The sequence below is a fragment of the Carcharodon carcharias genome, chromosome 4, assembly GCF_017639515.1.
Source record: "Carcharodon carcharias isolate sCarCar2 chromosome 4, sCarCar2.pri, whole genome shotgun sequence".
NCBI classification, from domain to species: Eukaryota; Metazoa; Chordata; class Chondrichthyes; order Lamniformes; family Lamnidae; genus Carcharodon; species Carcharodon carcharias.
In genome coordinates this window covers 157,320,351-157,344,336 of record NC_054470.1, presented here as the reverse complement: position 1 = coordinate 157,344,336, position 23,986 = coordinate 157,320,351, and the positions used below count along the sequence as shown (strand labels likewise).

General features: G+C 42.9%; 1 protein-coding gene across 6 annotated transcripts; it reads left to right on the top strand.

Moving 5' to 3' along the window:
* The first annotated feature begins 367 nt into the window (after nt 1-367).
* enc1 (ectodermal-neural cortex 1) lies at nt 368-23,770 on the top strand. Of its 6 annotated transcripts, none has more exons than XM_041185471.1 (3): nt 368-414; nt 16,991-18,798; nt 21,809-23,770. In XM_041185471.1, the coding sequence occupies exon 2, from the start codon at nt 16,997-16,999 to the stop codon at nt 18,770-18,772; it is 1,776 nt and encodes a 591-aa protein (XP_041041405.1). In that variant the 5' UTR covers nt 368-414; nt 16,991-16,996; the 3' UTR covers nt 18,773-18,798; nt 21,809-23,770. The 6 variants fall into 6 exon arrangements, with proteins under 6 accessions (XP_041041405.1, XP_041041399.1, XP_041041404.1 ...); XM_041185465.1 differs by lacking the exon at nt 368-414 and adding an exon at nt 10,000-10,464; XM_041185470.1 differs by lacking the exon at nt 368-414 and adding an exon at nt 12,621-12,634.
* The last annotated feature ends 216 nt before the right edge of the window (nt 23,771-23,986 follow it).

Genomic DNA, 23,986 nt, shown 5'->3' with positions numbered 1-23,986 from the left:
CATGGAGACCATGATACTATATTAATATAGTTAATGGATTACACTTTCACTCAGACCATTTTGCCTGCCCAGTTGAATGAAGCAGTATGAAATTAATAGACCAGTTAGGTGAAAAATCATAGAATCAAAGAATGGTTATAGCACAGAGGGAGGCCTTTGGCCCATTGTGTCCATGCTAGCTGTCTACAAGAGAAACTCATCTAGTTCCACATCCCTGCCTTTTCCTGTAGCCCTGCAAATGTTTTTTCCCTTTGGATAATTATCCAATTCTCTTTTAGAACCCTCAATTGAATCTGCCTCCATCACACTCCCAGAAAGTGCATTCCAGATAAAAATGAGAAGAAAATAATGGAAATATACGAATCTGGATCAGGCCTGTTGACATTTTCCTATCCTTAAGGAGGCTAAAGAAAGGTCATTATTTGCATTTCTAAAGGCTGCTTTAGCATTTATACATTATATCAGCTGGAGGTTATTTTAGCATTCATAAACTGTATGGCATTAACTAATCAATGGGAGATTAAACACCATAGGGAATGGTTTTACTGCAAAAACTGAAAAAGTATTCTGATGCATTTAATTTTCAAACTTAGCTTTATGCTCCACATTGCTGTTTGTGCAGTTGTAAAACAAATTTTCAAATGAAGGATAAATTTGTTCATTGATTTACAGAGTATGCAAAGTAAGCACAATATAAAGCATTTGAGAGTTATGGATTATTGTTCATAATACTATGCTACATTCTCTTCAGGCTGTGCAAAACAGCTACATCAATCTTAACAAACCGACAAGGATGTCAGTAATGCAAAAGTTGCAGGATTCTAGCACTACATCTAATAATTTGTCCAAAGCGCATTATTAACTGTAACATTAACCTTATCATAAATCCTAACGAAAGCAAGGAGTTGACCTAGAATCACCCTAACAATGTTAAAAATAAAATAAAATCACATTATTCTGTTGAAGAGATACTACTTATAAAACATGCAATCAGAGGCAATTAAACATAAATATGCATCTGGATATTAAACTTTTATAAATTGGTGGTGACATAATTATGTACTGAGCAAGTTCGTTTTGTTGTAGCCCATTTAGGTGGCTTAATCAATCTTTAGTCTATTTATTGGGTCAAATTACAACACACATTATCACAGAATCACACAGTGCAGAAGAGGCCCTTCGGCCCATCGAGTCTGCACTGACACGTGAGGGACACTTGACCTACCTACCTAATCCCATTTACCAGCACTTGGCCCATAGCCTTGAATGTTATGATGTGCCAAGTGCTCATCCAGGTACTTTTTAAAGGATGTGAGGCAACCCGCCTCCACCACCCTCCCAGGCCCTCATCCTGTGTTATGTTGCATAGTTTTATCCATACATTTCCAAACCTAGCAGATGCAGTATTTTTGTGCAAAGATTCATATCTTTCATTGTTCTGTGAAATCTTTGTTTATCTCTTAATTTAATTCATAGTTTATTTCTTTTTACCTTTGCTTCCTGTCTTTGTGGCTGTGTCCATCTCACCATCTTTCCAAATGATTTGTTTCTATCTTACCTCTTTCAATTTTGTTCTTATCTCTTTGATGTAACTATCAGCTTGTTCTTTCATTTTTAAGTAAAGCATGTGATTTTTCTTTTTCTGAGAATATTCCAGATAAGCAGTAAACTGACATTTCCCTACATCAATTCTATTTTGTTAAATGCATAGTAAATATGGTGGCATTTTATTACTATAAATATTGGTGTAATTATATGATGATAACTGCTAGACTAGTATGTGTAGTCTGGCTTAATCAGTTACAGAAGCAAAAGGCTCCAATTTTAAGAAGGGATCCCTTGTACATCATAACAGAAAACTCATTTTGCATAATATTGTAACTAACTGCATGCATTGTTCATTACAGTTATGGTAAAAGGTAAAATATGTTATCTCCCGAGTTACTTACTTAAGTTCCAGAATGTACTAAAATGTTTTTGAATGTTTTATTAGGAAATAATTAATGTCTTGAAAGTTTCTAGCTACCACTTGGTTCCAATGTTATATGATCTATCTTTTCTATGATATACGAATGAGCAGAGGTGACAGTAGGACAAGCTGCTGAGAGATGAAGGAGGGAGGAACTTTCAACAGGAAGGTGTGTTTAGGGAATGATTCTCCTGCCTGAACCTCTGCAAAGAAATGTGTCACCTTCAGCAGCCATAGCTGTAGCCTCAGAGCAGAGTGAAGATAGAATTGCCAATGACTGTGAAATGACCATGGCCATAACCTACATAGTCCTTACAGGCTGTAATAGATAACATTTGAGACATTATACAGTTTGCCATCGGTAAGTGAGATTTCTAAGGCTCTGTATTCCAAGAGAGCTGAATACATTTCATTCCCCCTTACTAGAGAGAAGCAGGCAGAGTAGGCACATGATTCATGAAGGTTGCAGGGATCTCCATGGTGCAGAGTGACATTGACTGCACAAACATTGCTCTGTGGGCACCAAATATCCACTCTGAGATATACTACAACTGGAAGGGCTTCCACTTCCTCAACTGATCCTGCTGGTGTCATGCAGGTCAATGCTCAATATCCTGGTAGTAGTAGTGATGCCTTCATTCTTTGAATCTGCTGTGTCATGTGCATTTGAACCATTACAACAAATTAAATGGTCGCTAATGAATGACAGGGGATAACCATTGACAACGTGGCTGCTCACTCTAATGGCCAACCCATTCATGTGTAGGCAACATTCATGCAAAAAAAGTCATGCTGTCACAGGAAATGTAGTAGAACAGACCATCAAGGTGTTTAAGTAATGTTTTTGCTGCCTGGACTGCTCTAGAAGAGCCCTGCAATACACATGAGAGTGTATATCAAGATTTGCGGTCTGCTGCATGCTGCACAACATTGCCATCACAAGGGCAGAGCCTTTGCCACCAGTTATACAGTGACCAGTTGAGGAGGAACAGGAAGGTGAGGAGGAGGAGGAGGAAGGGAAGAGACAATCTGATCAGGTTATCCATGATCAACTCATTCAGTTGTGATACCAGTAACCGCAACCCCAATTCCCCATTTACCTACTTTATCTAAATTTCCACATTTTACCTTCCTTCTGTTACATTCCATCAAAGTATTCATTGGCCATAATTCAAAAATAAAAGCAACCAAAAAATTAACATTCCAACCTTATAACTCAAACCATGCCATTTTGCATACAAACGTACAAACTAATCAATTAGTGCATTCCTTTAGGGCCTGTGTTTCATTTGCCTTTGCCTGTCCTGGTGTTCCTACAGAATGCTATCCAGTGGCTTCAGCATGGCTGGTGGAAGGCTACTGACTTTCTGTGGGGAAGACTTCAGATGGCCTTGCAAGGCAACCTCAAGCGGCTATAGACCTAGAAGCAGTGGCTTTGGACAGCACCACCTCGGTAAGGGCAGCAGCAGTTTCGACTGGCTGTCTGTCAGGAAGGGCACTGGTGAAGTGGCAGTGGTGTGTGGATGAATGCTGCCATCCTGAGATAGGACAGCAGGTTCATGTTCTATGTTGTTTATACTATTCCCCAAGGTTGATGCCTCAGCAATCTTAATAATCTGTTGGAGGACAGATTGCTGGGCTACTGTGATACCCAGAAAGCCCTTTTGAAACTTATAACCACAGCTATGGTGGCAGCAGTTTGAGTCTGTGTGGCAGCAATTTGAGCTTGTATGGTAGCACCCAAAGGTTGGGTGACTTCTGTTTGTGCGACAAAGGAAGCAGAAACATCAGCCATCAGATGCTGCATCATGATTGGATTTGTGAATATTCTCATGGAGTTGACCATCAATTCCACACTGGAAAGGATGGGCTGCAAGCTCTTTGCAAAGTCCTGTGCTAAGTTGCTGCTGGACTCCACCATGCTCCTTAATATTGACCACAAGCATGCTTTCTGGCAGGCCTGCCAATGCACCAAGCATTTCATTGTGCATACCCATCAACTTTCTTTTGTGGCTTCCCCATCGAAGTGCTTAGCTGAGTCCTCTGCAACAGAGCTCATGGGCAACATCACTCTCCAGTGAGCTGTCTATCCTTGTCCCCTTCTCTGGCTGCAGGCCATTTGTGCCTGATGTGTCACCATTTACAGATCCTGCCTCTAAGTTATCCTCTAAATTATGTGCAGTGTCAGTATGTAAGCTGGTGGCTGTGGGTGTGAGAGCAAGTGATGGTGTTTCCTTTTCATCACTGTCTTCCATCACTATGTGGCCAGGTTGCAGCCCTTGGGTATTGTTACAGAACCCCGTGGAGACCAATAACTTTTTTAAAAAGAAAAAATCCCCATGATGCCAACAGAAAGAAAACCTGAGTATTGGTGAAAAAAGAGGTTTTTTTTGTTGAAGCTTTTCATCAGGACAATTCACAAGAAAATACCAATGTCAGGGGAAACAACATATTTATACCGTATGAGAAGAGAGTGCTGATTGGTTGGCAAGTGGACTCTGATTAGTAGGGGTGTTGCCATGGAGAATGCACCAGGTCACATGAGAATTTCTTGGAATCTAATGATTGCGCAATCAGGAAACCAACTAACTCTCTTTCAGAATAATCCCCAGTTAACCCTGTTCTTAAATGGGACACTGCACAAAAGGAAAATACATATTTTTCCCAAAGCACATGGGTCATCACAATATCTGAAAGGGTAAAGCACAAGGGTGGGGTGAGAGGAGTGTGGGAAGCAAGAGGTGCATATTTAGACATCTGCAGCTTCAGAAGAGATTGTGGGATGAGAGGAAAGTAAGATATGAGAAAGAAGACTAGATATGAACTTATCGTCATCTTCACTGGTTTCATCTGCACTGTTGGCCACTGTCTCAGACATGGCCATTCAATGATTTTGAGCACTGTCTTTTCCATTAGTGTGAGGACAGATGAGGATACGCAGCTTTGCCTGTCCCTTGCCGGTTAGGTGCTGCTTCCTCCAGGCAGTGGGTAATGGTATTGTCACTGGACTAGTAATCCAGAAACCAGTAAACTATGAAACAATTGTTGTTAAAAATCCATTTGGTTCAATAATGTCTTTTAGGGAAGGAAATCTGCGTCCTTACCTGGCCTGTCCTATATGTGATTCCAGATCCACAGCAATGTGGTTGCCTCTTAACTGTCCTCTGAAATGGCCTAGCAAGCTACTCACCGGATGGATGGACCACCTGGCATCGACCTAGGCACCAGAAACGACAACAGCAAACTCAGTCCTGTCGACCCTGCAAAGTCCTCCTTACTAACATCTGGATGCTTGTGCCAAAATTGGGAGAGCTCTCTCACAGACTAGTCAAGCAACAGCCTGACATAGTCAAACTCATGGAATCATACCTTTCAGACAATGTCCCAGCCATCACGATCCCTGGCTTTGTCCTGTTCCACGGGCAGGACAGATCCAGTATACATGGTGGCACAGTGGTATTCAGTTGGGAGGGAGTTGCATTGGGAGTCTCAACATCCACTCTAGACCCCATGAAGTCATGGCATCAGGTCAAACATGGGCAAGGAAATTGCCTGTTGTTTATCACGTAGTGCCACCCCCTGCTGCCACCCCCCACCGCCCTCCATCAGCCGATGAATCAGTACTCCTTCATGTTGAACACCACTTGGAGGAAGCACTGAGGGTGGCAGAATGTACTCTGGTTGCTGGACTACAATGTCCATCACTAAGAGTGTCTTGGTAGCACCACTACAGACCAAGATGGCCAAGTGCTAAAGGACATAACTGCTAGACTGGGTCTGCGGTGAGGGAACCAACAAGAGGGAAAAACATACTTGACCTTATCATCATGCTGCAGATGCATCTGTCCATGACAGTATTGGTAGGAGTGACCACCGCACAGTCATTGTGGAGACTAAGTCCCACCTTCACATTGAGGATACCCTCCTTCATGTTGTGTGGCACTACCACTGTGCTAAATGGGATAGATTTTGAACAGACCTAGCAACTCAAGACTGGGCATCCATGAGGTGCTCTGAGCCATCAGCAGCGGCAGAATTGTATTCAACCGCAATCTGTGCCCTTGTGGGCTGGCATATCCCTCATTCTACCATTACTACAAGCCAGGGGATCAACCCTAGTTGAATAAAAAAAAGTGCAGGAGGGCATGCCAGGAGCAGCACCAGACATACCTAAAAATGAGGTGTCTAACTGGTGAAGCTACAACACAGGACTACTTGCATGTCAAACAGCATAAGCAGCAAGCAATAGACAGAGCTAAGCAATTTCACAACCAACAGATCAGATTGGGTTCCGCAATCTTGCCACATCCAGTCGTGAATGGTGGTGGACAATTAAACAACTCATTGGAGGAGGCTGCTCCACAAATATCCCCATCCTCAATGATGGGGGAGCACAGCACATCAGTGCAAAAGGTAAGGCTGGAGCATTTGCAACAATCTTCAGCCAGAAGTGCCAAGTGGATGATCCATCTTGACTTCCTTCTGAGGTCCCCAGCATTACTGGTGCCAGTCTTCAGCCAATTCAATTTACTCCACGTGATATCAAAAAATGGCTGAAGGTACTGGAAACTACAAAGGTTATGGCCCTGATAATATTCCAGCAAGAGCACTGAAGACTTGTGCTCCAGAACTTGCCGCCCCCTAGCCAAGCTGTTCAAGTACAGATATGCCCTGTACACAAACAGCAGGACAAATCCAACATGGGCAATTGCTGCCCCATCAGTCTACTCTCTATCATCAGTAAAGGGATGGAATGCTTCAACAACAGTGCGACACTTGCTTAGCAATAACCTGCTCCCGGACGCTTAGTTTGGGTTCCGTCAGGGTCACTCATTAACTTCATTACAGCTTTGGTTCAAATTTGGACAAAAGAGCTGAACTCCAGAGGCGAGGCGAGAGTGATTGGCCTTGACATCAAGGCCGCATTTGACCAAGTGTGGCATCAAAGGGCCCTAGCAAAGCTGAGTCAGTTGGAATTGGGGGAAAGATCTCTGCTGGTTAGAGTCATACTTAGCACAAAGGAAGATGGTTGTGGTTGTTGGCAGTTAATCATCTCAGTTCCAGGACATCACTGCAGGAGTTGCTCAGGGTAATGTCCTAGGTCCAGCCATCTTCAGCTGCTTCATCAATGATCTTCCTTCCATCATAAGGTCAGAAGTGGGGATGTTCGCTGATGATTGCACAATGTTCAGCACCTTTCTTGACTCCACAGATATTGAAGCAGTTCATGTCCAAATGCAGCAGGACTTGGATAGTATCCAGGCTTGGGCTGACAAGTGATAAGTAACATTCATGCCACACAAGTGCCAAGCAATAACCATCTCCAACAAGAGAGAATCTAACCATCTCCCCTTGACATTTAATGACATTACCATTGCTGAATCCCCATCTAACAACATCCTGGGGGTCACCATTGACCAGAAACTGAACTGGGCAAACCACATAAATACTGTGGCTACAAGGGCAGGTCAAAGACTAGGAATCTTGCAGACAGTAACTCCCCTCCTGACTCCCCAAAGCCTGTCCACCATCTACAAGGCACAAATCAGGAGTGTGATGGAATAATCTACACTTGCCTGGGTGAATGCAGCTCCAACAATTTCGAGAAACTTGACACCATCCAGGACAAAGCAGCCTGCTTGATTGGTACCTCAGCAACAAACATTCACTCCCTCCATCAGTGGCACACAGTGGCAGCAGTGTGTATACTATTTATAGTATGTACTGTAGGAACTCACTAAGGCTCGTTCGACAGCACCTTCCAAACCCAAGACCACTACCGTCTAGAAGGACAAGTGCAGCAGACACATGGGAACACCATCACCTGGAAGTTCCCCTCCAAGCCACTCACCATCCTGACATGGAAATATATCGCTGCTCCTTCACTGTTGCTGGGTCAAAATCCTGGAACTCCCTCCCTAACAACACTGTGGGTGTATGGACTGCAACAGTTCAAGAAGGCAGCTCACCACCACCTTCTCAAGGGCAATTAGGGATGGGCAATAAATGTTGGTCTAGCCAGCGATGCCCACAACCTATGAATGAATAAAAAAAAAATTATGTGCCACCTTTTCCTGCAAGAGAGCAGGAAGTGTGTTAGTGAACATAGTGCAATGTATTTAGATGATGTGGCTGTTGTGGTTGAATATCTGGCAGTGTGTACAAACTGTAAAATGTGAGTATGAGGCTTTCATCAAGCAGTGCTAAGTATGTGATAGTAAAGTGATACTACAAGAGTTTGGTATGAATTGTGAATGATACAGATTGTTGGTAGGTGAGTGTTGGAGTGTAGTGCATTGAGCAGAGGCATCTGGGGAAGTTGGTGGGTAATGGCATTTGAAGATACATTCGGGAACCTTGATCACTCGTGTGAAGTTATTGAACTCCTGGTGGCACTGAAAATAGGTACTTGGGTATAGACTCATGGCATTGACCTCTACAGGTATCTGGTCACACTGACTGTTTGGGGGAACTTGTGGCTAGAAGGGATCTCTGCTGCTCTTCACTTCCTACCCCACAGCCTCCAGTGCAGCATTGGAAAATCTTGGACCCTACTCTTTACTGTGTTATATCATTTGTTGGAACCCTCACAGGTCAAATTCACAATGACCTCAAGCACCTACTCCAGCTAAAATGCACTCCCCCTTTAAGAATTGCAAGTTGCCTTGAAGTATTGTAGACTAGCTTGAACTTGTGCTAGCTTCTCAGAATTTTGCGCCCCTGATCATTCATGCAGCCACTCAACAATGCCTTTGTGCTGGCCGAATGCTACAATCATTTGAATGAGTAGGCCAAATTAGTGTGCTCCCTGCATCTGGTTAATCGTGCACCACGATCCCTGGTTATTTAGTTTTGTGGCCAACATTTCCCTGATATAAACTGTGTTATTTATACAGAGTATGAACACTGCACTCTTTGACTGATATGTACATTTGCAAGTTATATTCACAAAGCTAGGGCAAGCTAGGGGACATGGTGCCATAGTGGTAATGCCACTAGGCTAATGATTTTTGAGACCTAGGCTAATGCTCTAGGGTCCTGGATTCAAATCCCACCATGAATTTAGACTTTTTTTAAAACTGGAATTGAAAGCTAGTCTCAGTAATGATCATGAAACGATCACTGATTGTTATAAGAACTAATCTGGTTCACTAATATCCTTTAGGGAAGGAAATCTGCCATCCTTACCTCGTCTGTCCTACATGTGACTCCAGACCCATAGCAATGTAGTTGCCTCAACTGCCCTCTGAAATGGCCTTAGCAAGTCACTCAGTTCAAGGGCAATTAGGAATGAGCAAGAAATGCTGGCCTTGTCCACATCCCATGAAAGATAAAAAATAAAAACCACATTCACTTACACAGAATCTATCATTGTTTACATTAACTAACATGAACATAACACTATCCACACAGGGCCAATGTTGAAATGGTATTGTTTACAGTGACTGATATGGATGCAGCAGTGTTTATACTATATAGTCCATGCTTACCTATGTAACAACAATTGAAAAACAGGGGTATTCATACTGACCAAGATGGAGATGGCATTACCTACACTAACTGTGGAAAATGTCCCATTGCTAATGATAGTGATGTTAAAAAATAATAAAATGTTAATGCACATGATCTGTGTGAGTGAGTGTGAGTGAGTGTGTGAGTATAGAGTGTGAACTTTAATCGTAAAGGCTATACTTAAGACAAAATGGTTAAAACTAGGGGAAATAATCTGTCAGCATTGCTCCCTAGTGGGTGAATGCATTTAGATAGCACATGCTTTCCTGTCAGACTGTTTCTTCTGCGAAAGGAAGAAAATAGATAACATTTTGTGAAGATAACAGCCTATCAAAATACTGCCTCCAGATCAGCTCCCTAATAAGTAGCTCTGGTCCTCAGGACGTTTCCTGCACTGGCTTTGGGCTGGGAATTCGCTGCTGGTGATATCAGCCCACCACGAATTGGTTCACTTTAAAGACAGTCAGAGCGCAGTGAAACAGGGCACAAGCAGCGCTGAACAGCTGACTGCTGCAACCTGCTTGGGAAGGCTACAAAGCACTCCCCAGCTTCTGCAAGTCGGCTGCACTCGCAATGTGATCTCTCTCACAATTCAGTGTCAAATAGGCAACACTGACTATGTGCGGGTTGTAGCGCGTTCCCAGCCTCGGCAGTGTCAGTCACAGTCACGGTGTGCTAGCTGAACAGTGCGCATTGTATTGCTTGCTCCCCGTCACCTGGGTGCCCGTGCTTTGCAACATACTGCGCAGTGTCTACACTGACTGCAGAGGGTGACAGCCACTCACTCTGGCAGCTCGCCCTCTTTTGACAGTCAATTTGCACCGGCCGATACCCGAGCAGATTATTTCCCTGTTGAACAGCAGCCAACTCGCAGCGTTGTTCCCAGCTCCAGAACACAGCAAACCCAAACACCAGGGCGAACACGTCCTGCACAAGCCGAGGACTATGATTTTCAACGCCGGATCATTTGCTAACAAGTTTCGGTAAGTTCATGTTTCTTCCTTCACCCACGTCCGGCATCAGGCAACCTGACTGTGACACAGTCGCAATAAAAAAAGGAAGCTTGACTGAGAGCCGGGAATACAATGCTGGTGTCACAGTGTCAGCGGTGTGGACAGTGTGAGGCTGGGTCACAGTGTGAGACTAACTGGAGCAGTTTGGGACAGTGTGAGGCTGGGTCACAGTGTGAGACTAACTGGAGCAGTGTGAAGCTGGGTCACAGTGTGAGACTAACTGGAGCGGTGTGGGACAGTGTGAGGCTGGGTCACAGTTAGACTAAATGGAGCAGTGTAGGACAGTGTGAGACTGAATCAGAGTGTGAGACTAACTGGAGCGGTGTGGGACAGTGTGAGACTGGGTCAGAGTGTGAGCCTAACTGGAGCGGTGTGGGACAGTGTGAGGATGGGTCACAGTTAGACTAACTGGAGCAGTGTAGGACAGTGTGAGACTGAATCAGAGTGTGAGACTAACTGCAGCAGTGTAGGACAGTGTGAGACTGGGTCAGAGTGTGAGACTAACTGGAGCAGTGTGAGGCTGGGTCACAATGTGAGACTAACTGGAGCGGTGTGGGACAGTGTGAGGCTGGGTCACAATTAGACTAACTGGAGCAGTGTGAGGCTGGGTCACAGTGTGAGACTAACTGGAGCGGTGTGGGACAGTGTGAGGCTGGGTCAGAGTGTGAGACTAACTGGAGCAGTGTGGGACAGTGTGAGGCTGGGTCACAGTGTGAGACTAACTGGAGCAGTGTGGGACAGTGTGAGGCTGGGTCACAATGTGAGACTAACTGGAGCGGTGTGGGACAGTGTGAGGCTGGGTCACAATTAGACTAACTGGAGCAGTGTGAGGCTGGGTCACAGTGTGAGACTAACTGGAGCGGTGTGGGACAGTGTGAGGCTGGGTCAGAGTGTGAGACTAACTGGAGCAGTGTGGGACAGTGTGAGGCTGGGTCACAGTGTGAGACTAACTGGAGCAGCGTGGGACAGTGTGAAGCTCGGTCACACTTAGACTAACTGGAGCAGTGTAGGACAGTGTGATGCTGGGTCACAGTGTGAGACTAGTGAAGCGGCGTGGGACAGTGTGAGGCTGGGTCACAGTGTGGGGCTGGGGTAACATGGGGGCATCATTAATGTGTGGGACTGGGGTAACAGCGTGAGGATGGGCCACAGTGTGGGGCAGGGGTAACAGTGAGAATCTGGAATAACAGTGAGCTACTGGGGTAATGATGTGGGACTGGGGTAACAGTGTAGGATTGGGGTAACAGTGTGAGACTGGGGTAAATATGTGGATTTGGGGTAGCTGTGGGATTGGGATAAATATGTGGAGCTGGGGTAACAATGTGGGACTGGGGTGACATTAAGAGACTAGGGTCAATATGTGGAGCTGGGGTAACAGTGTGGGACTGGGGTAACAGTAAGAGAGTGGGGTAACAGTGTGGGATGGGGTAACTGTGGGACTGGGGTTACAGTGTGGGACTGGGGTAACAGTAAGGGAGTGAGGTAAGTGTGGGATGGGGTAACAGTGTGGAATGGGGGAACTGTGGGACTGGGGTAACCGTGTGGGACTGTGGTAACAGTGTGGGACTGGGGTGACAGTAAGGGAGTGGGATAAGCTTGAGATGGGGTAATAGTGTGGGACTGGGGTGTCAGTGTGGGACTGGGTGACAGTAAGGGAGTGGGATAATTGTGGGACTGGGGTGACAGTGTGGGACGGGGTAACTGGGACTGGACTGACAGGGAGTGAGGTAAGTGTGGGATGGGGTAACAGTGTGGGACAGGGCAACAGTGTGGGACTGGGGTAACAGTGTGGGACTGGGGTAACACTGTGGGACGGGATAACAGTGTGGGACTGAGGATACAGTAAGGGAGTGGGGTAAGTGTGAGACGGGATAACAGTGTGGGACTGGGGTAACAGTGTGGGACTGGGGTAACACTGTGGGACGGGATAACAGTGTGGGACTGGGGTAACAGTGTGGGACTGGGGTAACAATGTGAGAGTGGGGTAAGTGTGGGACGGGATAACAGTGTGGGACTGGGGTAACAGTGTGGGACAGGGGTAAGTGTGGGACTGGGTTAACAGTGTGGGACTGGACTGACAGGGAATGAGGTAAGTGTAGGACTGGGGTAATAGTGTGGGACTGGACTGACAGGGAGTGAGGTAAGTGTGGGCCTGGTTAACAGTGTGGGACGGGATAACAGTATGAGACTGGGGTAACAGTTTGGGACTGGTTGTGCGGTTTCCACTTTGTACTGGTTGGTGGCTGTGCTGAGTGGCTTTGACTAGACCAGGCAGCAGTTAGGAGCTACTGTGCAAAAGCTCCGTCTTCTTGGCTGTTTACTGTGCAGGCTCCCTCTCTCTCTCCCTCTGCCTGTTTAGCCTCCGTTGTGACCCGATCTATGTGCGGCTGCCTATTTGCTCCCTAGACTTTCAGTGAGAACTAGCGTGTTTGAAAAGAACCGCTGTTTGCTCTGACCGAGCAGCCAGCAGCTGCTGTTCCAAACCTGCTCTCTACCATCTTCCATCGCAGAGCCGAGGTACCGGCAAGCGGATGCACGTTGTAAAACTTAAACAAACTTTGTCATTTGACCCTTGGTGAATCGACTAGTTTGCATGTAAGTAAAACGAGGGGCGGGGGGAGGGGTGGGGAGGCTGGGGGCTTAAATTGCATTTGAAAATACATTACTGAAAATCTATTCAACAAACTCTTGGCTTTTGTGGCTGTAACATTTGGTACATCAGACGGTAATTTACATGTTAATGTCAATTTCGGACTCGAGACTCGCTTTTGTGTGTCCGAGACCCGTTTTCTTTCTATGCTCCAGTCTGATGAAGGTTCTGTGCATCACTCCATCTCGCAGTTTGAAGGAAGCTTGAGAGTAAGATCCAAGCGCCCCTCATGGTCCCCAATCGGACCATTAAGAAACCGTTAGCGGGTAAACTAATCGCAGAGCCCCAGTTTCTGCAGCGAAGGAACCCACAGGAACGGAGTTGCCCAAAGACAGGAAGACAGTGGGTGTAATTGAAGGATTTAAGTGAATGGTACAGTAGCTTGTGATACGATTACATGTTATCTTGTTGTATCAAGGTTGAACTTGATCTCTGTAATAAAATGAAAACCTGCAGCTCCCCTGTCCCCTGGTGTAGATAATTTTCTAGAGAGTATGGGCACGGTTGTATTCGCAATAACTTTATTTGAACAATGTTAATCGGCCGTGTGGAGTCTTTACTGTCCGTCATAGAGAGCACAGATTAGGCACTGACCGTTTAATCGATCTGCCAGATACCTTGTTTACTTTGGCGGGAGTGATGGATGCATTTTGTTAAAATCATTTAAAAAAAATCCAGCAACAATTATTGAAGCTCCCACAAAGCCCAGGCAGCTTTTTTCCCCCAATAGAGAAATGAGGAATTCTTTTCAGCCCTCGGAGCGGTTGAAATTCATACAATTCAATCAAAGCTGAAAGTCGCCGCTTCACACGTGTAAGTTATCACTTCTTCTGGGGTTTTATCTGGTGAGCAGCCAAGTTTTGTGTTGGGTTTGAGGAATCGCCCACTTCCGTAGAATGAAGAGAATGGCTCACAACTGACAATGGGTTCCAGGCATTTCTTTGACTTGTGCCAAAGACTGCAAATTACAAGTGCACTTGGTCTTTTACACATGAAGGCACCCCCAGTAAATCGCACGGGTGAGGGACCCTGCTTAATGACTGCATTCAGCTACAGCTGCTAGCGCTCTAAGGTACAGTAACAGCGACGATTGTGTTTATTCAGTTCAAAGGAAACGTTAGGGAAGGAAAGCACCATCAGAAGGAAAGCGGCCTAATGTCACTGCGTTTCACTTTTTTTTGTTTCGGGGTGCAGAGCAGGACCGTGGTGAAAGAGACAGGTAACTGGGGCTGCTAACCATCTGCACACCTGCCTTTTGCTGCTTTGCATTGGTACTTAAAAGGATACTGGCTCCCTACACTTTTTGTGTGGGAAAGAGGAGTGAGTTTTTAAAAAGCAGATTGCAAACGAGACAATGATGCCATGCAATATAATTTACCTCATGACGAAATGGGGGAAAACATGGCAAAGACTTTTTCATGAAGAATACTTAATGTAAGCAACGAACTGTTACCTCCCAAGATAGTCAGCAAGTTAGAGCATTAGATCACTTGAGTATCTATCAAAGTGCAACGCCAGTATGTAAATTAGTTACCGGATATGGCCGATGTTAATGGACTGCAAGAGTTACTGGTTCTAACTGCTTTTAGATGGGAAAGTGTTCTTAGAATGGCGGGTCAGTTTACTTTAGAGGCATCATGGAATATTTAATAAGCAATTCCAAAAAAAGTCAGGGTGTTTAATAAATAGCGAGATGTTGCAAAATAATTCAATTTATATTAGTGTTATTAGAGGTCAATTAGTTGTTTTTAACAGTTTCACTTTCATTGCGGTTAGTAAACAGCCTAAGAGGTAACACTAAAAGACTAATAACAGATACCTTGACTTGACAAAATTTGTATTGTTTTTATTAGGCCATATGGATGTGCCTAAACTGACTTTTTGATTTTGTATAAATTTGCGTCTTAGTACATGAAATTATACAAAATAAATCTATTTGCCTCATTTTTTTAATTGAACCATGGACACCAGTTTCACTACATCTGCCCTTTCACATTTTATTTTGCATGTCATACAAAGGTGTGATGCAAAATAATTCAAATGGCTTGAATTGCATCTAATGGCACCATTGCTGATGCTGGCTTGAAATATTATAATAATTGGCAGTGGTAAAATCGTGCCTTTATGTTGGCCCTAATAATATGGGTACTGTTTTAAATCACATTTTTTAAAAAATGTAATCAATTTAAGTTCTGGAGTGAAACTGAAATAGAAACACAATTTGAAAGCTGCTATATTGGCAAATGCAGTAGTTACTTTATACACTGCACCAACCTATGTATATAGTTAGATGAATGATTAGTTAATTTATTATTGGTGGCATTGATTGAGGAAAAAAGTGTTGGTCAGAATATCAGGATAACTTCTCCAGATAATGTCTTGGGATTTTTACATTCACCTAAAGCACCAGGTAAAGTTTTAGCCTATCTAAATGATAGCAATTCCTTAGCACCTTACTGGAGTGTCAACCTAATTCTGTTCAGAAACAAAAACAAAAATAGCTGGAAAAACTCAGCAGGTCTGACAGCATCTGCGGAGAGGAATACAGTTAACGTTTCAAGTCTGTATGACTCTTCATCAGAACTAAGGAAAATAGAAATGAGGTGAAATATAAGCTGTTTGAGGGGGGTGGGACAGGTGGAGTTGGATCAAGGGCTAGTGATAGGTGGAGGCAAAGAAGAGATTGCCAAAGATGTCATAGACAAAAGGACAAAGGGGTGTTGACAGTGGTGATATTAGCTAAGGAATGTGCTAATATATTTATTATAATTCTATTTTGATGCTGGAATAAGGCTTGAACCCACACCTTTTGGCTCAGAGATGAGCTTCATACTAACCAAGTAAAGTTGGCACTCATATGAGAGTTATTAACACTACTTGTTTTGAAGACAGTGTTTAATATTTGGGAGTATTTGATGCTGGGATAGTCTTTATGTACATCAGCATGGTATGCATGTTAATTTCACTAGTGTTTCCACTAGCTTAATTGGTATCAATATGTTATAGGGATAAGATGCCGCTTTAATACACTATAATGTGCAATACTCTTGTGCAAACACTGTCAATTCATCACCTCTAATTACTCCCACCAGTACAGAGAGTGACAGGCATCAACAATGTTGCACACTGTTGTTAATAATATGATCTCAACAGACATAACCAGTGTGTGGAAGGGCAACACTATAATTGTTTTGCCGTGTGTACAGTTCAAATAGACATAACACACAAATTACACATTCACTGCCATTTTATATTGGAATCCTAGTGACAACAGTGAGCACTATATAATTATAGCTTTAGCAGTGTAGCTTTAGACAGCAAACACAGACTTCACCTGTCTTTCTTCATTATTGCAAGGAACCACTAGATGGCGCACTCCTGAAGCGAGCGGAAAAACTGGCTGGACAGGTTTTTCCTGCACAATGTACAAACATTGCAATGCAATCCCTAAGACAGTAATAAAACCCTGGAATGTAATAAAAATGAAACTGGGTTTATTCATTCACCCTAAGCCAATGTCCTTGATTGTTATGAATAACAATCCCTATGAATATTAAAACTAGGCATTTAGTTAGAATTGTAGAATGCAGTCTTCCACCACACTGGTTATCTAGAATCCAAAATAATGGAATTGGAATTTGACTTTTTTAGTACAGTAAAGCAATGCCTGCCTTTGGGCTGAAAAGGGAGGATGGTATTGGGTGGCAGTTTGGGAAATCTGCAGTAAATGTTGCTAAGCGTTCTTTTTGCATAATATGTTTCAATTACTAACAGAAAAATCAACTTATGAGACTTGTGTTAAAGAAAAATGAATTAACTGGATTTATGCATTTTTTTCCTCTGCAGTGTTTGATGAGAATGTCAGTCAGCATGCATGAGAATCGGAAATCAAGAGCCAGCAATGGCTCAATGAATATTTACCTCTTCCACAAAACTACATACGCCGACAGTGTTCTCACACACCTGAATCTTCTACGACAGCAGAGACTGTTCACAGATGTCCTCCTTCATGCAGGAGAAAAGACCTTTCCTTGCCACAGAGCTGTGCTTGCTGCCTGCAGCCGATATTTTGAAGCTATGTTTAGTGGAGGATTACGTGAGAGCAAAGACAATGAAGTAAATTTCCATAATTCCATACACCCGGAAGTTCTGGAGCTTCTCTTAGACTATGCTTACTCATCTCGTGTTCTTATTAATGAAGAAAATGCAGAGTCCCTTCTGGAGGCTGGGGATATGCTGCAATTCCAGGACATACGGGATGCTTGTGCAGAATTCCTAGAGAAAAATCTACATCCAACCAACTGTCTTGGAATGCTACTGCTCTCTGATGCCCACCATTGCACTAAGCTTTATGAGTTGTCCTGGAGAATGTGCCTCAGCAACTTCCCAACTATCAGCAAAAGCGAAGACTTTATGCAGCTGCCGAAGGACACATTGGTGCAGCTTCTTTCCAGTGAAGAGCTGGAGACAGAGGATGAGAAGCTTGTGTATGAGACCACCATAAAGTGGGTAAAGTATGATGTGAATAGGCGCCACTGTTGTTTGCCAGAACTATTGCAAACAGTTCGATTGGCCCTACTACCAGCTGTTTATTTAATGGAAAATGTGGCCATGGAAGAGCTTATAACCAGGCAAATGAAGAGTAAAGAGTTAATCGAAGAAGCAATACACTGCAAATTAAAAATTTTACAAAATGATGGAGTGGTGACAAGTCTTTGTGCCAGACCTCGTAAAACTGGCCATGCCTTGCTCTTGCTTGGAGGACAGACTTTCATGTGTGACAAAGTTTACCTAATAGACCATAAAGCAAAGGAGATCATTCCAAAAGCAGATATTCCCAGCCCACGCAAAGAGTTTAGTGCATGTGCAATTGGCTGCAAAGTATATGTGACTGGAGGACGAGGGTCAGAAAATGGGGTCTCCAAAGATGTTTGGGTGTATGATACACTTCACGAAGAATGGTCAAAATCTGCACCAATGCTTGTTGCGCGGTTTGGCCATGGATCTGCTGAGCTGAAACATTCTTTGTACGTGGTCGGTGGGCACACTGCAGCCACAGGACGGCAACCAGCATCACCCTCTGTTTCTCTAAAACAAGTGGAACAGTATGACCCAGTGACCAATAAGTGGACAATGGTGGCCCCTCTACGGGAAGGTGTCAGCAATGCAGCTGTGGTCAGTGCCAAGCTAAGGTTGTTTGCCTTTGGTGGTACTAGTGTGAGCCATGATAAGCTCCCTAAAGTACAGTGTTATGACCCGTGTGAAAATAGGTGGACTGTGCCTGCTACCTGCCCTCAGCCTTGGAGGTACACAGCTGCAGCTGTGCTGGGCAACCAAATTTTTATCATGGGTGGGGATACTGAATTCTCGGCATGTTCTGCATATAGGTTTAACAGTGAGACCTATCAATGGACTAAGGTTGGGGATGTAACTGCGAAACGAATGAGCTGCCATGCTGTAGCCTCTGGAAATAAACTCTATGTAGTTGGAGGCTATTTTGGCACTCAGAGGTGTAAAACACTAGACTGCTATGATCCCACTTTGGACACGTGGAATAGCATCACTACCGTACCTTATTCATTAATTCCCACAGCATTCGTTAGTACGTGGAAGCACCTTCCTGCATAGAAGTACAATCCTTCAGTGTTTCATAGGTAAGGAGTTCTTGAATTCATTGACAAAAGCTGATTTTGTGAAATAAACCATCATAATTGAAAATGGTTGAAAATTTAAAATGAAACGCGCTCCAGTGGGAGATCTGCTTGACTTTTTCATGTTGAAGCTGTGGTGCCAAGGGAGAAATGAACCCACACTGTCCAAGAAAGCCATGTGGGATAATGAAAGGTAATGGGGTCTTTCTCTAAATATGCAGATCAGACTCTGATCACATCCTCAGGGCCCAATTTACTAGTTTAGCCAGAGGCTCATGTGGGGAAGCCTTTGTAGCTCTCCTGCCATCCGACCTAGTGGGAAGAATAGGCGGGGCTCGGCCTCAGAGAGGCAGGTCATTTTCATTTTTTGGATTTCCTGCCAGGAGGAGCAGGAGTATTCAGGCCCACATTGCCTAAAGGGAAGCTTAAGTCTACCCTGCCTGGTAGCTTTCCACTCCCACCCCTGACAGTGAAGCCATTTCCCCTTGACTTACCTGAATACCCTGGAACCTTTTTTCAGTCCTCAGCTGTGGGTCTGCCTAACATTCCACTCCCACTGCGTGGCCAGTTGCTAGTTTCAATCACCTAGACCTAATGCTACTGAGATTAGAATAGGTTGTCAATCACCTCAGCTTGTGCCCGCCCACTCTCATCCCGAATTAAAATAGAGGCTATAGTATCTTTGAAAGTGGAACTGTCAATATTTCATTTTTGGTACTAATTTGTGCAGACATTGATTAGTTTGTGTCTAGCTGATGAGTCTTTGTGTTTGAATGCAAGGCTTGCCAGTTTGCAAATTCTATGACAGGAGCAATATTATTTGAAAATGACAAACTGATGCATTTGTACTGGAGATATCATCATTGAAAGATTAACTAATCCTAAAAAGCTGGATTATCTATATACAATATAAACAAATGCTTTAATTTAATCTTAGAACCTGCCATTCTGCAGTGATTTAGTTAGTTTCAACATAATGGCCTGTCATAAAGCTGGCTAGCAGCCAATAAGTTATGAAGAGAAACAAAGATGAAGCAATAAAAAGCATAAAATTCCCTGCGTTAACTTTGCAGGATCCTTTTTATTGGTATGTGTAGCCAGTGTCCTAGAAGGTTAATGTAATATTAATCCCCCGTACCTGATTTTATGAGACAATCGTTTCTAAAAATGCCATGCTGACAGGTTTTTAATGACAGGCTGAGGCAGAGGGGATCAGTGACAGACTAATTTTGAAGTCAAATTAACTGTCTATTGTCCTTGGTGCTAGAAGGAAGTGCAAGGGGATAGAGAAGAAAATTGCTAATGGAGATTTTCACAACAGCAACCAAAAGCTGATGGAAATCACAGTTGGCTTCTTGCTTTCACTTGCATGACCCTCACAGGGCTAGTGGCCTCTATTCACCCTTCTTAAAACATTAGGGATCACATTGGTTATAGATCAGCATTGGAACAGCAAACATTTTAAACAAAAATGTATATGTAATGTAATACTGACTTCTAATGGAGAAAAGCTATTTTATCTCATAGTTCAAACCAGAATGTTCCCTGTAATCAACACAGTGCTGTTTTGATACTTTTGTGTGTGATGTAGTCTTTTCTAAACTTCTTATTTTTTTCCTTTGTTTTTTGATGGCTTAGTGAAAAATACTGATTTACTTTTGAAGTTATTATTTTAGTTCTATTTTATAAAAACTCATTACATTGATGAATTTTACACCACACGACAGGTGAGATGGGTTCGTCAGGGGCCTCAAAGGCTTGTGCAGTCTTAATAATCATTTCTCCTATTATTGGCTCACCTTTTGTTGTTTAAACACTTTCATTTCAGCCTTTGGCATTTGACTGTAAGAGTTTTCCATGCATTTTCATTATTTCTTGCTTTAAAAATCCAGGTTCATTTGCTGTATAATTTCCTCTTTTAATAGAAATGTTAGTGCTTTATATTGCATTGTCGCTGCGACTATTTTTGTTCATTTTTGTAATAAGCCTTTTCATTTAAAATATTGTATATTTGGGAACATTATCACAAATGGTTTAATATTGCATCTATCCAAATCGTATATTTTCAGCCTACTAAAATAATGAAGGCTTACCAATTTAAGATGTTTAAAAATATTCAGCCAGTGTAGCTTTGTCCTCACTGTGAATTGAGTAGATGGTGTGGGGTTTGGGGAAATCCCTAGCTAATTGAGATTCTTTACGTAGAACTTTTAGATCTAATAGCCAACACTTGCCAATGATAACAAATCATGTTTATTGCCAGTGTGAGGGACTGAGCTAATGGCTGAACCCAACCACAGCGGATATTTTTGCAACGAATCCTTGCAGCCATATGGGTGTCTTAATACTATTGATCAACAGAAACTAAACTTGATGCACTTGGAGATGTTTGCTTCAACAAAGATGAACTTTCTAGGGTGAAAGCGGTGCTTATTTAATTTATTGCTCATGCTATCTGGCCTTATAAGATTTCTTTTAGATAATGCAGAATTATGCTTCAGGGCATATGAATAAGCTACTAGTAATGTGCAATAAATGATTTAATCTTTTTTTTAAGCCTAGACCATTAATTCAATGCGACCTCACATGGCTTGTCAATAAAGCTTGCCTAGAACATGAATTCACTGTTAGTCAGTTTGTTCAATGTTTTACAATTTAATGCGCAGGAATGATATTGGACCCATGAAGATTGTGCTTTTGTGGCAAGTTTGCACTTGTGACATAAAAGCACTGGTATGGGATACACCTTCATTGATCCTGGGTTATGATCTGACCTTACAGAGCAGGCATGAACAATATGAGCCTGTTCACATCTAACACAAAAACCGCAGTATAAATTGAGAATGACTATGCTAAAGAATAAAGGATTTAGTATAGCAAAATTACAGTCATTACTCCGCCGCTAGTGCACTTGGCTATGAAACTGTTAATTTATTGGAATGGATGAACTGTTGAAGTCAAATGTGAACAGTATTTATAACACGACCCTGTTTCTCTTTTTGAACAATTCCAGGACTCCCAATGTGAAGATTTTGTCTACTATGAAGAAACACAACTTAAATGAAGGAAAAATAAGTCCTCCTTACCCGATTGACGTAAAATGACATGGTTTCAGCAACCCAGCACCTAATACTGACATGAAGAAAACATTTTGTTTCCATATATGCATATTGCATATCTTGTGATTATGAAGCAATTTCTGAATGATGATTGGCAGTAGTGATAAATTGTGAACCAACAGTAATATTAATCAGCTCCTCCAAAAATTAAGACTTATCACCGTGCTGCCACATTGTTCTCAGTTTTCATTTACTCCCAACATTTGTGTATGAAATTTTAAATGGCTGTCACCTCGTAGCATGACATTTGAAATACTGGCGCCAGCTGCGAGGAAGCGGGCAGATCGTGAAGGATGTGGACACCAGGCTGAATACAGATACAGCTGTGCCTCCCTAACTCTTCACTAATGGGGCCAGGGCTCTGGACATTGTTGCCGGCAGAGCCTGGGGCAGCAATTACCCTGCTTCAGGAGCCCATGCTGTCAGGCAGGCAAAATCCTCCAGGCTGTGGAGAGGGGAGTCAGCTGCAAAGAAACAACTGAATCCTTAAAGGTCAACTTTATTAAAAAAGAGAGGAGAAAAAAATGACCTGAGAGTCGGAGATACTGCTTTTATATGAATTTGTTATTTATGTTTGCTCTTTTTTTGATATGATTGTAGGATATTTATTGTTCAGTGAGGTTACTTGCACGTTGAAATGACAAGTATTCATATATGCATATTCTTTGTTAAAGAGAGTAAAGAGAGTTACTTGCACACTTGTTTAGCAAGAGTAAGGAGTTGGGGAGGGCTGCCCACTTGCGTGCATACCATATCCATTCTCTGTCACATTGAGCTAGCAAGTGCAAAGCTACAGTGAAGGGGAGGGGAAATTTCCAATCGGAAATGAGATGGGTACAGAAGCCAGTACTTAAATTACACAGACACTGGACGAAGGCAGTGAGGTCACGTTCTCAGGCCTGTAACTGACTAGGTTGCATGTTGTACGTTTTAACATATGCCCATATATCATTAAACTTCCCAGTGCTTCCAGCACTCTGATATAAACACTATTTAGTGTATGCTAATTAATCTTTGAGCATGTACATGTATACTTGTGTACAGCCTTCTAGTCAACTCAACCCAGCCCCGGTCTTTCTTCACACGGTCCCTTATTACACACAATTATCTCGAATCACTATGAGTGAAGATGGTCACAGCTGCAGACAGTTTTTGTTATGATCCAAGGGTCAATCTTTCCTCGTACGTACAGGATAGATGATAAAGAGGAGCAAGATTCAAGTTGGAAAATCGGAATTTTGTAGAATGTAGTTAAGGATTTCTGATTGGCGTAGTTTACTTTTGAAGGATTAACACACTATGCTACATTCCATTGTGCACTACTTTTAGGCAGATGTTAATCCATTTAAAATAAACAGGTCAATGCCTGCCTAACAGTAGAATGGCACAAAATGCAGTATGAACCTGTTAACCCTTCACATGTGAACTTCAGCAAGCAGAATTTCTACCCCATTCTTTTTTGGTAACTTGCACAATTTAAGCTTAGTATCTGAAAATCAGATCGAAACATTCAGCAATGTCTTTGTTTATAAGTGATTCTATCTATTTGGTTATTATGGTGTTGTTTGAGTAACTTTTTTTGAACAAAGTTATTGTGATGAAATAATTATAGAAATGGTCAGCACACATGAACACAGAAGTTCTCAAACTCAATACATGCATTGCTACTTAATCTAGCTCTAAAATGGAGCTTCAGTGCTCCACTACCTTGTCTCTACATTGGAGATCAATTAAACAAGTGGGTGTTCCTATCAGTTGGTAAATGCATTGCCCATTTTGGAATTGAGCCAAACCAAAAAGAGTTTAGATTAAATTCCTGGTCTGTGTGGAGTTAGTTTATCTTCAGGCTAGTGGTGGAGGGGTATCAAGAGGGTAGGGGGGTAATGGGGGGAGGGGAGGAGATAATGTAAAGGCTGCTAAAATAAGTTTTAGAATAGCTTTCAACTATCTTGGGCTAGGGAGTGGACAAGCACTCATGATTCCTGCGATCATTGGGCAGAGACCCCTGTTGCAAAGTTTTAATGTGTTCATTGGGTGATGACCAGAATAGGGTCAGTAATGATGCATGCACT